At 34.5% G+C, this 14,557-nt stretch overlaps 1 protein-coding gene across 1 annotated transcript in view; it reads left to right on the top strand.

The window, feature by feature from the left end:
• Positions 1 to 8,094: 8,094 nt before the first annotated feature.
• LOC130228466 (globoside alpha-1,3-N-acetylgalactosaminyltransferase 1-like) overlaps positions 8,095 to 14,557 on the top strand; it is a 28,206-nt gene continuing 21,743 nt past the window's right edge. The window contains exon 1 of the mRNA XM_056456895.1: positions 8,095 to 8,241. Within this exon, the coding sequence (XP_056312870.1) occupies positions 8,168 to 8,241 (74 nt within the window). The 5' untranslated portion in view covers positions 8,095 to 8,167. The remainder of the gene's footprint in view (positions 8,242 to 14,557) is intronic.

Here is a 14,557-nt window from a genome sequence, read left to right as displayed (position 1 = left end):
AATAGTTAATTTGTTTCTATTGCAAAATTTTGGTTTAAAAACAATATACTGCTTACTATAAATTACTACAGTATTTTATGTGGGAAATGATTAATTAAGTTATAAGAAAATTAAGCAAATACACACTATTAAATCGCTTGAGTAAAATAATAATATAGTGTTATACATTACATGTAAAAGATTTTTATTACATATAAAGATGTATTATTGCCTATATTTACTTGCTATTATTTTCTTCATTATAAATGTATCCATTATATAAATTAGACCTGTCCAATTTAGGTCTTTCAGCAAGGCCAGCAAACGAGTATCTGCTATATTGACTGTGTCAGATAATAATGACTGATCATCTATGATGACTGATAGAAAACTGTGCAGTCTATTATATTGAATGGCGATCGGAAACAACGCTCCCCATTTGCCCGTCTCGATCGCAATATTTGTGAAATAAAGTAAAGTAAACACTATTGTTTATTGTGTACAATATTTAATAACCATATATAACAAAATATATCGATGACGATGTCCAAGAAGACGTTAATACCATTAACATCCGTCGTAACCATATATGGTTTGCCTATATTGTGTGTGCCAGATTGTGTGTGCCTAAAACGTGTGTGGTTCTGCGGGACTGCAGCTGGATATTATTGAATTCAGTGCTTATCTGCCTGTAGCAGATGTACAGTACAGGGGTAATCATATTTTTAGAAATTCTTACTGTAAATGATTTGAGTTCGAGTCAAATTATTTAATTTACCTTTAAATTAGCTTAATTTAAAGAATCACAATTAAATTAACGTGTGTTACGTTAGTAAAACAAAGGACCAAATTATATATTTATTTTCATCAGAGAGGTGGTAACATAAGTAAAATGTCAATAGTAGTAATTATTTCATGACATGTTGTTTTGTTTCCTCATAGACTCGTTTATCTGGGTTTCAGCTTTGGATGGATAAAGTGAGTAAAACTATTCACGCATAAAAGCAAACTGCAGTGTTGATCAAACAAATACAACATTTACAGGGCTTCTAAAGAACATCTTAAGCTGTAGATATTCTTGTTGTTTTTATCAAAACACTTGATTTTGATCAGTTTGACTGATAAAGTATTATTTCTTGAGTGTTTTGATCTAAGAGTCTGTATTTTCAGTACATGGAAGAACATAGTTGTTACTTTTTTAGTGTAATCAGAAGGTCTAGACAGTACATATAAAACATTTTAGTTTTTGTTTGAGAGCACGTTTTTTTAGCACTATTTTAATCGTGATATGGCTGTCTTGTGGCAACACTGCAAGTGCACATGCAACACGCACGCAGCGCAGGGTTTGAGATTCCAGCTTGTAATGACTTTCACAGCCGCTAGTTGACGCTATCTACTCTTTAATGCATCTTTGAAGGGAACTCCAGAGGGTAAAAACATTGTTTACTACATACTACAACTAATTATTATTTTTACTTTGGTAAAACGCAGATTTTTATTTTGGATTTAATTCTTTTTTTTTTACCTTCACATCAAAGTATACTTTTGCTCTGGACCAAAAAAAAAAAAAAATAATAATAATAATTGTAATTTGTTACAGCTAAATTAATACTAAAATTAATTGTTTTGGTTGAAACAAACAAACAAAAAAAAAAAAGAATTTTATATTAATCTAAATATAAATAAAGTAAAACAAAAGTAAAACAAAACTGTAGGTATTGTAAACTAAACATTTAAGGTATTTTAATAAACATTTGGTATGATAAATACAGTTTCATTATTGATATCCTTTTGGCGTTTGCTTCCCACTACGCACGTAAGCTGGCAAAAGTCCTGCATATGCAAAGTAGTCATGCAGACATTTTAGTATTGTAAAGCTAATCAAACATTGTGTGTATCTCGTTACAATACTTTTGCGTAATTATATTTCTATTTTAAAATTAAATAATTTAAATGAACTTTTAAGTGATCACAAAGGTATTGTGTGAAAAAAGATTTTTTATATTGTACATGGGAGAATGTATTTCTGTAACATTTTTGTGAAAAGTGTATATAGAAAATAGATCTTTTGATTTATGTTACAGTATTTTTATTCTCTATTGTAAATGGAAAATGTGCATTTACACAAAAAGAAACTGTTAAATAAATGTATTTGATGTTTTATATTTACTGAAAATTAATTGACACATTTTGCATATAGCAAAATGCCCTTAAACAGTTCTTGAAGGAACACATTTGACACTGTTAAGGTATAAAGTGTCTTGTCAAAGTGTTGGTACCTTCATGGATCAGATTTGTACCTTTGATGAAGGTGTAATACTGTGTCTGCAGGTTTTAAAAACCAAAGGTACATTTTGGTTTCCCATGGTACAAATCATGTTCTTAAAGGTATAAACGGTACAAATTTGTTTCTTTGTCTTGAGGTACAATTCTGTTTCATAAAAAGGTACTGCCCCAGTGACAAGGGTTTATACCTTTGATACAACATTATACCATTTTTTCTGAGAGTGTTGATGTGAATATGTCGAAGGTACCTTTATGTACCTCTAACACTCGTACACTGTCTTAGAGGTACAAAATTGTACCTTCGACATTTGGTCCATTTAAGGGGCAGATTTGCACCACAGGGAACAAAATTGTGGACTCTGAAGGTGCAAAAATGTACCTATCCTTTGCTGACAGCATGCATAAATAAATGAATAAAATATTTTGATAGATGCGCAATTTTATTTAGAAATATACACATCATTTATAACACCGCAACTGCAGGTGTGTAAAGAAAAAATAAATACACAATTGTCCACTGTCCAATTTTCCAAAAGCACAGAAATTGTCCACTGTACAGTAAATAACAAACTGGACCAATTCAAATACCAGCAGAAAGAAACAAAAACCCAAATTACTGTTTAAGATCTATATACAAATTATTGCACAGGCTACATCAAGTACTGCACATTTTAAAATCAACGCAATCTCTTGGCAATTCATAACATTTTGATTTAGTGGCTAATTTGTATGAATTCGTACGATCTAATTTGTGCAAATTAGTACAATTTGCTCGTCACCCAATAACGGTTGGTTTAGCCCTTTTTAAAATCGTACATTTTTGTACAACTGAACTTGTATGAATTCGTATGAATTAGCCACTAAAGTGACAAAACGTAAAATACTTACGTTTTCTCGTGAGATCGGGCTGGCAGTTCAGAATGAAAGCAAAAATGTTCTCTATAAATTGCTGCAAAAGTGGAGAAAACCTGAAATATCAGTAGCCTCCTCCTCAACATCAGTAGGCTTTGTTTTAAGTAAACATGACATCTAAAGCACTCATACTAGAAAACTGTCATTTGACAATTATTAAAACCACAAGTCACTGAAAAATTTGCCTCATGCATGAATGAGACCAGTGGATTAACTTAACAATTGTGGAAACCATCCAAGCTCGTTTAGGGCAACAAACAAGGCTGGGAATTTTTGCAGATGTAAGAGGTTGATAACAGGAGCTGGTAGAAGCTTTTCACTGTCCACAGAAATTTTCAAAACACACCGCTGCAGAAACATCAAGGAACAAAATTGTACCCTCACGGTGCCTTGTTTTCGACAGTGTATCTTCTGATGTTTTCAGTATGGCTGTAAATGTCACACAAGATGGTGATCAAACTCACAGTATAAAAACTGAATGGCAGTACTTTTCATGTCGTAAAATACTACTTTGAGAAAATCTCATGCTTTTTATTTTCTCGGGGGGTTTGTTTTTCGCTTTAAGGGAAATTTTATAAAACAGGTTAAACAGGTTTTCATTTAATCCAATATAAACATGTACTTTAAATGAGACACAATAGTTTAACTTTTTTCTGGCTAAGTCTGGTCTCTGCTCATGTGGAAATTGGGGTTGTTTTTGAAAAAAAACTGCAGCAAGTTGTGTTGTGCAAATACTTGAATGAACGTTCCCAACGTGAAGTAAAGATTTCTTATGTTCAGGGAACATCTCAATCAGTGCCCCTGTTCAGTAGATCAGTCGACCATTTAAAGGTTTGTTTCAATCACACAATTCAGTGCACTAAAGTGATTGCTCTCTGAATATTCCCACAGTGCACTGTGAAAACGGAGAATCAATGCACACTATGTTCGAAATTGCATACCTCTGTACTGTATAGTATATCTGTATGCGAGCCAAGTAATATGTCCAAATTTATAGTATTAAAAAAAGAACAGGTGGGAAGTGCCAACTTATCTACTACTTCAGGCGAGATTCTGAAGTGAGCATCCAAGGAAACTTTTTTATCCCATGATAAAATCCCATAATGACATGGCAGATGTACTACATCTAAATTCAATTCATACTACCCACATTCTACCCACAGAACATGCTGTTAAACTGCCTGCGAGTATGTGATTTTTTTTTATGTACAGTATATGTAAGTAATAGACAAATTGTTGTGAAATATGTTTGCATGGATTTGCATTTCAGGCATATGTATGTGATCATTATTTTTTAAACAGACCAGATGTACAAGTTGACTTGACATCATGGTTAGCTCCAATTGTTTAGGAAGGAACTTTTGATCCTAAACTGACTGATTCAATCTACAAACAACAATGCATCACTGTAACGACTACAGTCTTCGCTCTTGGCAAGTGAGTTCCCTGACAGTATTCAACGTTGTATTATATTTTTTGCATAATTTACAGCTTGTTTTAATACTGTTTTAAAATCTGGATTGCCAAGTAAAGCTATTTATACTTTGAACCCAGAGTTTTTTTGTTGCAGTTGTCTTTTTTTTAGGAAAATACTTGCACTTTTATGTAGACTATTAGGGACATGAAGCCATAGGCATTATTGATTTATGTCTCTAACAAATACCTTGTTTTATTTGGTGTTATCTTTAATGTTTGGTATTGGAGTTTAGTAAGTGGATAAATTAAATGTGGTTTCTTTATAATGCTTTCTTAGGACTATCCTCAATAATCTTTTGAAAAATTGAATTGCCATTTCATTTATTATTTATCACATTCCGTCTTAATTTTTTAGATTATTATATCTTCACCGATCATCCAGAACAGGTTCCTGATGTTAAACTGGGTATAGAACGTAAACTGACGGTGATGACAGTCAATAGTTCGAGCAGATGGCAGGAGATGAGTTTGGGCAGGATGAAAAGACTGGAGATGCTGATTGAGAGTGGACTGGTCAATGATGCTGACTATTTTTTCAGCCTTGATGTGGATACAAAGTTCTACGGCCGCTGGAGAGCAGAGACAGAGTAATCTTGTAGGTGTGATACATGCATGGTATTATAATCAGAATCAGTTTTATTGCCAAATCTGCTTCACACACACAAGGAATTTGTTTGGCTACAGAAGCTTCCAGTGTACATAAAGTGACAAGTGACAACACAAAATAAATATGAATAAAAACAGACCATAAACATTAAACAGAGATGCAGTTAGTCAAAAAATCCGGATGTTGAATTGTGTGTACAGATTTGTTATAAATATACAGGTTGTAAGGTGCTGTGTACAAGTGCGTATGAGAAATTATTGCACATATTTATTGCACAGTAGGGGAATATTTAACTGTTCATAAGGTAGACAGCCTGAGGAAAGAAACTTTTCTGTGTCTGGCTGTTTTTGTGCTTGGTGCTCTGAAGCGCCGACCCGACGGTAACAGTTCGAACAGGAAGTGGGAACAGGAAGCTGGATGTGTGGCGTCCAGAGTGATTTTGTGAGCCCTTTTACTCACTCTGGAAGAGTACAGTTCTTGAAGTGTAGGAAGGGTAGTGCCAGTGATTCGTTCAGCAGTCTGGACTATTCGCTGTATCTATGGAGGTCAGTTTTGGCAGCTGAGCTGAACCAGAAGGTGATTGAAGTGCAGAGGATGAATTGGATGACAGCTGAGTAGAACTGTACGAGCAGCTCCTGTGGCAGGTTGAACTTACTGAGCTGACGAAGAAAGTACAGTCTCTGCTGGGCTTTCTTTACAATAGAGTTTATGTGAATGTCCCACTTCAGATCCTGAGAGATGGTGGTGCCCAAGAACCTGAATGACTCTACTGCAGCCACAGTGCTGTTCATGATGGTGAGTGGGGGGAGTGCAGGGGGGTTTCTCCTAAATCATTATTAGTTATTAGAAATGAGTTATTAAAACTATTATGTTTAGAAATGTATTGAAAAAATCTTCCCTCCGTTAAACAGAAATTGGGGGAAAAAAATAAACATGTGGGCTAATAATTCTGACTTCAACTGGATATCATGTGTGTAATCTACTCTTTCCTATTATAGGCTACAGTAAGGTTAATTGAGCTTCCTAGATCATATGAGAGACTCAAGTAAAGGCAGCTAGAAATGGCAAAGAGACAAAACCAAGAAAGCAGTTGTCACCACAATAGACCACGTGGTTCTCAAAATGATAAATTGGCAAAGACGAGAACACCCAATAACAGAAAAGAAAACCACTGGAATTTCACTGCATCCTCCAATCCAAAACAAACACCAAATTAAATGTTGACTAATTCAACTACCATAACAAGTTAGCTTGATATAAGAAAATGGGGAACCTTCCCGTAAGCTCAATCACTCAATTTGACTGAGTTAAATTATCTCTCAAAACACTTAGTAAGCCACCAATAATGGAAATCATGCATCTGTAGAAAAACATACCCCTATCATTAAAAGCTCTTAAAATCCTAAGCACAAAGGTAATATACAGTACAGCGTACAATATACTGTATATATATATATATATATATATATATATATATATATATATATATATAAACAAAATGTCTGGCTGTCAGCTGTAGGTTGAGCTTTGTTGTGCACCAGTTATGGCTGATTTCTGTTAAGCTATGGCTGACTTTTAGCCTTTGTTCTGGTTGACATTTGGGCCAGTCTTGGACCATAATTCCATGTGGTATATGGGCTGAATTCACTGCTGAAACTCAGGTTGTGTTTGAATAAAAAGAAACTGATAATCTTCCAGGGTGTCATTTTTTGGGTTTTTGTATAGTGGTAGGATTTGGTTTCCTGGGATGCGTAAGCAGCACTATTGCCCCTTGAGGTAATGCATTGTGAATGACGTAGTGTTAGGGTCTCGTTTCGGCCAATTGTTTTGGTCTGTGTGTGTGTGTAACTGTTTCCAGTTCTATAGCCACTGGGAAGCTGAGATTTTGGGTCATCTTGCATGTGTGATAGGCCGTATGCATGGTACTTTTGTTACACTCATGAACAATTTCAATATGGGCGCAAACCTGAGCCTCAAGCATAATTTTTTGTTATATTCAAAGGGTGATTAATATGCGGTATAGCAGAGCTGTACTCTGTGGTTCAGTGAAGTTACTACTGTATTTTAGCATACTAAAACTTGCCGGAAGCAGCTGGACATCTAACTAAATCCTTCTGAGGCAGCTTGGCAGGAGGCTATCAACTGAGTAGCTGTGAGACGGCATGCACACACACATGCACACATACACACAAAGAAGCAGTGTGTCTTGGTATAATTTTTTTTATAACTTTTCTGCTAAAAGTTGTATTGAAATGTACGACCTAAGGAAACTGACATATAATAAGCGTGATATAACCGCAGGTGTAATGGTGGGTGGAGTAGTTGTATCACAATAACTGTGCTGAACACTGTTACACTTTGGAACTAAAGTATCAAGAAACTGTCATTTCAAATTCAGCAATAAACATTAAATGCTAAATAAATGTAACATTTTAAGAAATCAAATTAATTAGATCAAATAAAAAAAAAGTACTGTATTTTAACATTTTAAAGTACCACAAAAACAAAACACTGTGAAAGACTGTGTGTTCATGTAGTTCATTATATTCTGATTTTATTGAACCTAGTGCAATGAACCTTTACTTGGAGTAAAGTAAACTAATTTAATATTTTAAAATTTATATGGTTGTTAAGGCACCCATGGGTGTGGCATGAGTGTTATATGACAATGTGCATCTGCCCTACAGACGTTTCAGACTAAGACACCTGTTTTTTACACTATATAAAGTGACATTTTAATATCTGTATACCAGTCTTTTCATAGGCACTATAAGTACTAGGACCTTTATTAAACTGTTCTGATATGTCAAAAAGTTCTGATATATTAAATTTAGTTTAACTGTACATTCGTTAAAATATCTCTCGTTTTTGCTCTTTTTTTACTTGAAATATCCAGTCCTAAAAGTGATGAAACTGAAAAAGAAAATCAAACTTCAAAACATAATTTTTGTTGTTGGATTGGCTGTCATCTCAGTAAATGGGTATGTATTTATAATTTTTTTTAATATATATTTTGCTGTTGGTTTTGTATTTTGTTTTTTTTATAATCTGTTTATTAGTAGTATCGAAGGATACAGTTTAGTTTTTTATTTGGTGCATTAATCAGGATGAATGTACAAACAACCTGACTGTGTTTGTCATGTCAGACAGACTTTTATCTTTATTCTGAATATTCTACAAATATGAAACTGGATTCATCTCTTGAAATAAATTATTTATATATATTCCCACTCTCCGAAGACATGCGCTATAGGTCAATTGAATAAACCAAATTGTTCATAGTGTATGTGTGTGAAAGAGTGTGTATGGGTGTTTCCCAGTGTTTGGTTGCGGCTGTAAGGGCATTCGCTGTGTAAGACATATGCTGGATAAGTTGGCGGTTCATTCCGCGGTGGCGACCCTTGATTATTAAAGGGAGTGTCAAAGAATCACTCAATTACAAATTATGAAAATATTTAACACACTGCAACAATGGGTTATCGCTTCTGTGTATGGGGACTTAAGACAGATAACATCTAGCTGTTTAGTAGTGAGTTTGTCGTCTGATTGACATTTGAGAAATATTTGAGAGAGTGTATTTAAATTGGGCCAGAGCATAAATGAATGCAGTGCATTGCAATCTAAACAACTACTTTCTCGACCAAAAACAAGCCTGAAAAGTACATTATGTTGTCCAACAGCAGCAATATTTGGCAAACTGTAGTGTGTCTTTTGCTTGTTACTGTATGTGGGCGGAGTAATACACAGATTTGTCGGCTGCACATCCAACCTTTACCCAACATCCCAAAGGTGTTGCATTAGATTTAGACCTGGTGACTGTGGAGGCCATTTGTGTACAGTGAACTTGTATAGTTCAAGAAACCAGTCTGAGAGGATTTGTGCTTTATGATATGGCGTTGCAGCAGAAATCGAGACTCATCACACCAGGCAATGTTTTTCCAATTTTCTATTGTTTAATTTTGGTAAGCCTGTGCAAATTGAAGCCTCAGTTTCCTGTTCTCAGCTGACAGGAGTGGCACCCGGTGTGGTCTTCTGCTTCTGTAGCCCATCTGCCTCAAGGTTGGACGTGTGCACAACACAAAGATGCATACCTCGGTTATAATGAGTGATTATTATATTTACTGTTGCCTTTCTATCAGCTTGAACCAGTCTGGCCATTCAGAAATACTTTTTCTAATTAACAAGTTGGAGATCAAATGCCTTAATGTCATTATGTAGGTTGCACCAGGGGTCCGTTCTTCATACCTTGATTAAATGATCTATGATGATTTGACAGATCCTGGATATTTTAATCTTGATAACTGATCTCGGGCTAATTTGTTTCCCCTTCAGGAGGGGAACTTCAATGCTATGTGGAAAATTCCACTATGGGGATTTCGTTCAGAAAGCCAATCATCTGAAAGAGTATGTAAACGGGCCAATGAAATGCCAATGAGCATTTCCGTTCCCCCCCTCGGGGAACGAGGGTTACTTTAGTAACTGGAGCATTCTTCAAACAAGTTCGCAAATCAGATTAAAATGTCTTGATCTGAGATTTGTGTGTGTGTGTGTGGTGAAGGACAGATCTATTGATCCTCGAAATCATGATAAGCAATGCAACAATTGGCTGACGGCACAGCTGCGTAATGATAACATCTGATTAATATTCAATTATCCATGTGAGAAAATATGTATAAAATTCGTAGTAAACGGTTTGTTAAATATGATACGCAATACCTTTGCACATTTGTTGTGAGCTGCAGGCTTTACACTTTTATGTGTCAAGAGTATTTAGCAGATTATTTAGTTTTACTTTTAGAGAGGATTTTCTTTATTATAGTAGCCTAGGCCTATTCAAGTTTCTTAATCGGCGCATTTAAATTCATTTAGCATCAAAAAAGCATTTTGATATTCATAAAGGTGCCTGCAACTTTTGCAAAGCATCAAATCGCCATCATATTAGCTGTCAAAACATGTCCTTTGAAAAACAAACAAAAGCAGTTGAATAATGTCCATGTGTGAATAATGTCCAAATTGTAAAGCTCGGTCGGTACCTTAAAATAGTATGCATTTGTATTTAAAAAGTTGATATTAAACAACTTTGAGTCCCTTGAGGAGAATCACCCCATTTTTGTTTGAGTGCAGATTGCATAAGTTTTATTTATATATATTTTTAAACTCATATGTGTATAAACACACATCATATTAATAATTTAATAGTAAATATTATTAATTATTATAAATTCTAAATGTATATATAATTTTTAAAACTATTTTAATATTTTCCCAAGTGTATATATGTTATTATTGTAAGAAAATATCATTCGGTACATACTTTCAGTATTACATTTGTTTGAGAAGACATGCAAAAGGAACTGCAAGTGCATTTTTGTTTTTGTCTCCAAATTACTTATGCCAAGAAAAAGTTGTCCATAAGTGGAACAACACAACTGCAGAGATACAAAATTTCAGTCTGTTAAACTAAGCCTGTGCAGTGACTTGTTTGTCTTATGTGGTTTTATTGGTGGGTATGGAAACTAGCTTATAAGTGCATACCACCACCTACTGTGAAGTGGCTCACCAGAGAGAGTCTTTCATATGAAGAGCTTAATCTCATTCAATCAACAAGTTCTCATCTAATTCATTTGATTATTTCTTCATTTACTTTTAAACAACTAGAATGAATCATTTAAGAGAACTAAACTCGTTTTATTTTTTTCCAGAAGACATATTTGTATTGCAAATCAAGCAAGTGGCTTGTTGACTTTTTTTGAGTGTAGGAGGAAATGAAGCTTTTAAGTAGAGTCAGAGTGCTGTATTTCTGCAGTAGCTTGTGATGCTGATTGTTAATATTTGATTGAACAATGTGAAAACACCAAATTGCTGAACTTTGTTGGTAAAGACAGAACTTGTGACCATAACTGGATAATGATTGTGTTAGGAAACATAGCTCTGTGCACACTTCTTTTCCTCAGCAATTGTAAAAACAGTAAAAAAAAATATTTTTTTTATAGCAGTTTTTTACTCTATTCCAAACCTGCAATGAAACGTTGGAAGTTCTAGTTGATCAACCCGAATCTCCATTACAAGCACATGATTAGGTACATTTTGGAACATTATGAGATCTTTTGGCTCAGTAATAGATGTCTGTATGATATTCATGCTGTGAAAGTTAGGGAAGCTTGATTTAAGCCTCGCATTGTGCCTCATAGTAAATGATCTTTTCATAAACACCAACAAGCAGAATGTAGGAGATTCTTTTCAAGGCTTTAATGATTAATATAGATTTTATTTACTCATTATTGTTTTTTGTAGCTCAGTAGTATTAGCACAGTCGCCTCAAATGAAAAGGGCCACTAGTTCAATTCCCTGCTGGACCTAGTGGAATTTTTGAGTTTGCAAGTTTTTGTTTATTTAGATCCTCATTAGTCACTACCAACATAGTGGTAGACCCCAGCTATTCTTCCTGGGGTCCAACAAATAAAATTACATTTACATCAAATCCTCAACAAAACCAATACAAAAAAACAAAACAAAGAAAAAAAAAAACAGATACAAATACAAGAACCAAAAAAAAAGGATAATTTACACTAAACCATAACAACAGACACCAATAGCACAATCAGACAAAGACAACTTTTACATTAAACCATAATCATAGAACCAATACAATAAAACTTATAATTGGAAATTTGTTTGAAACATCAAAAGTATCAATTAATTAAATACTGTTCCGTTAAGTTTCTTTAATAATTTTTTCAACCTTATTTTACTTACATGTTCACGTACATCATACACTCTCAGAAATAAAGGTACGCGAGCCGTCACTGGTATGGTACCTTTTCAAAAGGTACACATTTGTACCTAAAGGGTCCATATTAATACCTCAAGGGTACATATTAGTACCTAAAAAGTACAAAAGTGTTCCCCTTAAAATTTTTAGGTACTAATTTATACTTTTGAGGTACCAATATGGACCCTTTAAGTACAAATGTGTTCCTTTTGAAAAGGTACCACACCAGTGCCAGCTCACATATCTTTATTTCTGAGTGTAGGTTAGTAAGATGTATTCTTTTGATACATGCCTGGTGTTAAAATTATGAATCACACTGATATAAAAAGTTGAAGTTCAAACTCGGTCCTGGAGGGCCGGTGTCCTGCATAGTTTAGCTTCAACTTCGTTCAACACATCTGCCTGGAATTTTGTAGTATACCTGGAAACAACTTGATTAGCTGGTTCAGGTGTGTTTAATTGGGGTTGGAACTAAAATATACAGAACACCGGCCCTCCAAGACAGAGTTTGGACATGCGTGCTGTAGAGTATGCGAGCTGAGGTATTCTTAATACAGAAATATTTCTTATAAAACAAAGCAGAGATACAATTAGTCTGTTCTTTACCATTAACCGACCTAACATTTTGTCCATTCTTATAATATTATCCTTTCTAGTACAACTCAAGTATGTCATGCAGCTCTATTTTGAACTATCCTTGCTTGATAAACTTGACCATACCACTGGACAATAATCTAAATTTTTGCAATCGATTTGAACCAATTTTTGCATAAATTGCGAGATGCAATATTGTGGTAAAAATCTTGCACATATCTTAATAACTAGATATCTTCCCATAACGTTTACCATATTTTCTATGTTTTGACCACTTCAATTTAATGTCTAGGATAACTCCAAGAAGTCTAATTTCTGCTACTTGTTTATTAGACACACTCTTTACCTTCAAATTTAATTGTGCTTTGAATTTGAATTTAAAATTTGATCCAAATACAATACTTGTGCCATTTTATTATTTCTTACCCATTTTAATAATAATTGTAATTTGTAATTTAAATAAGCAGATAATTGTCAATTGATGTTGCTGATGCTGTATCATCTGCATACTTGACTACCCTTGCACACTTTAAAATTAAAAGGAAAATCATTGGTAAAAATAGAAAACAATAATGGTCCAAGACAACTTCCCTGACGCACACCACATTGCAACTCTCTAGTTTCCGAATAACTTTGATTATATACACATTGCTTCTTATTATTTAACTAACCTTTACAGCAATGTATAGTCTTAGCGGTCAATTTATAACATTTAATAATTTATGATCCAGTACATCAAACGCAGAACTAAATTATCATCCCCAGTCTACACCAAACAGTCATCAGTTATCTGTGTTAATGCTGTTCCTGTTGAATGACTTTCTCTGTATACATGCTGAAAATCAGAGAACAAATTATTCTCCTTTAAAAAGGATTGAATTTGTTCACAAAGTGTCATTTCAAACACTTTGCTAAGTATTGGTCTGAGTACAAACTCAGTGCTGCATTTTCTGCAAAGGAATAACATTTGGTGCAAAGGAAAAATCTATTTATACTAATAATAAAAATGTGGCAGACTGGTTCCGCCAAACATTTGACAACTAATTTTATTTCAGAGGTCACCACAGTGGATTACACAGCCAACTATTCTAGCATATGTTTATACAGCGGCTGCCCTTCCAGCTGCAACCCAGTAGTGAGAAACACCCATACACTCTCACATTCACACACACACTCATACACTATACGGCCAGTTTAGTTTATTCAATTCACTTATACAGCATATCTTTGGATTGTGGGGGAAACCAAAGCACCCGGAGGAAACCTAAAACACAGGGAGAACATGCAAACTCCACACAGAAATGCCAAGTGACCCAGCTGGGACTCAAACCAGCGACTTTCTTGCTGTGAGGCTTTCTATGTTTATCTTTAATAATTTTTGTTCCACTAGTCTTCCGTTTACTTCAATTCAAAAGATAGGGCTGGCTCATCACTTGGCAATTTTTTCAATTTGACTTTCACTCATTGGAATATTATCTTTAACATCTCTTCTCTAATTTTGTATAATTTATTTATAAAAAAGCATTATGATGATTGGCAATGTCATCTGATTTAGTTAAAAATGAAGCACCTGTCTCAATAAAAAAGGTATTTGTAATATTTCACCAATTTTTTCCATCATATTTATGTTCACTTTTTAAAATCATATTTATCTTCATCATTTTTTTTCTCCCCGTGTTTGTGAGAGTTTTCCCTGTGTGCTCAGGTTTCCCCTACAGTCCAAAGACATACAGTGTGTTTACTGTATATGGCCACAGCCCTATCACCCTGCAGCCCAAGACTGGTTACTCACTGAAGTTAAGCAGGGCTGAGCTTGTTCAGTACCTAGGTGGGAGATCACATGGGAAAACTACGTTGCTATTGGAAGTGGTGCTAGTGAGGCCAGCAGAGGGTGCTCAACCTACAGTCTGTGTGAGTCCTAAATCCCCAGT

The sequence above is a fragment of the Danio aesculapii genome, chromosome 5 (genome assembly GCF_903798145.1).
Source record: "Danio aesculapii chromosome 5, fDanAes4.1, whole genome shotgun sequence".
In the NCBI taxonomy this organism is placed as follows: Eukaryota; Metazoa; Chordata; class Actinopteri; order Cypriniformes; family Danionidae; genus Danio; species Danio aesculapii.
The sequence above is the reverse complement of the archived record's forward strand: the minus strand, read 5'-3'. Positions and strand labels throughout refer to the sequence as shown.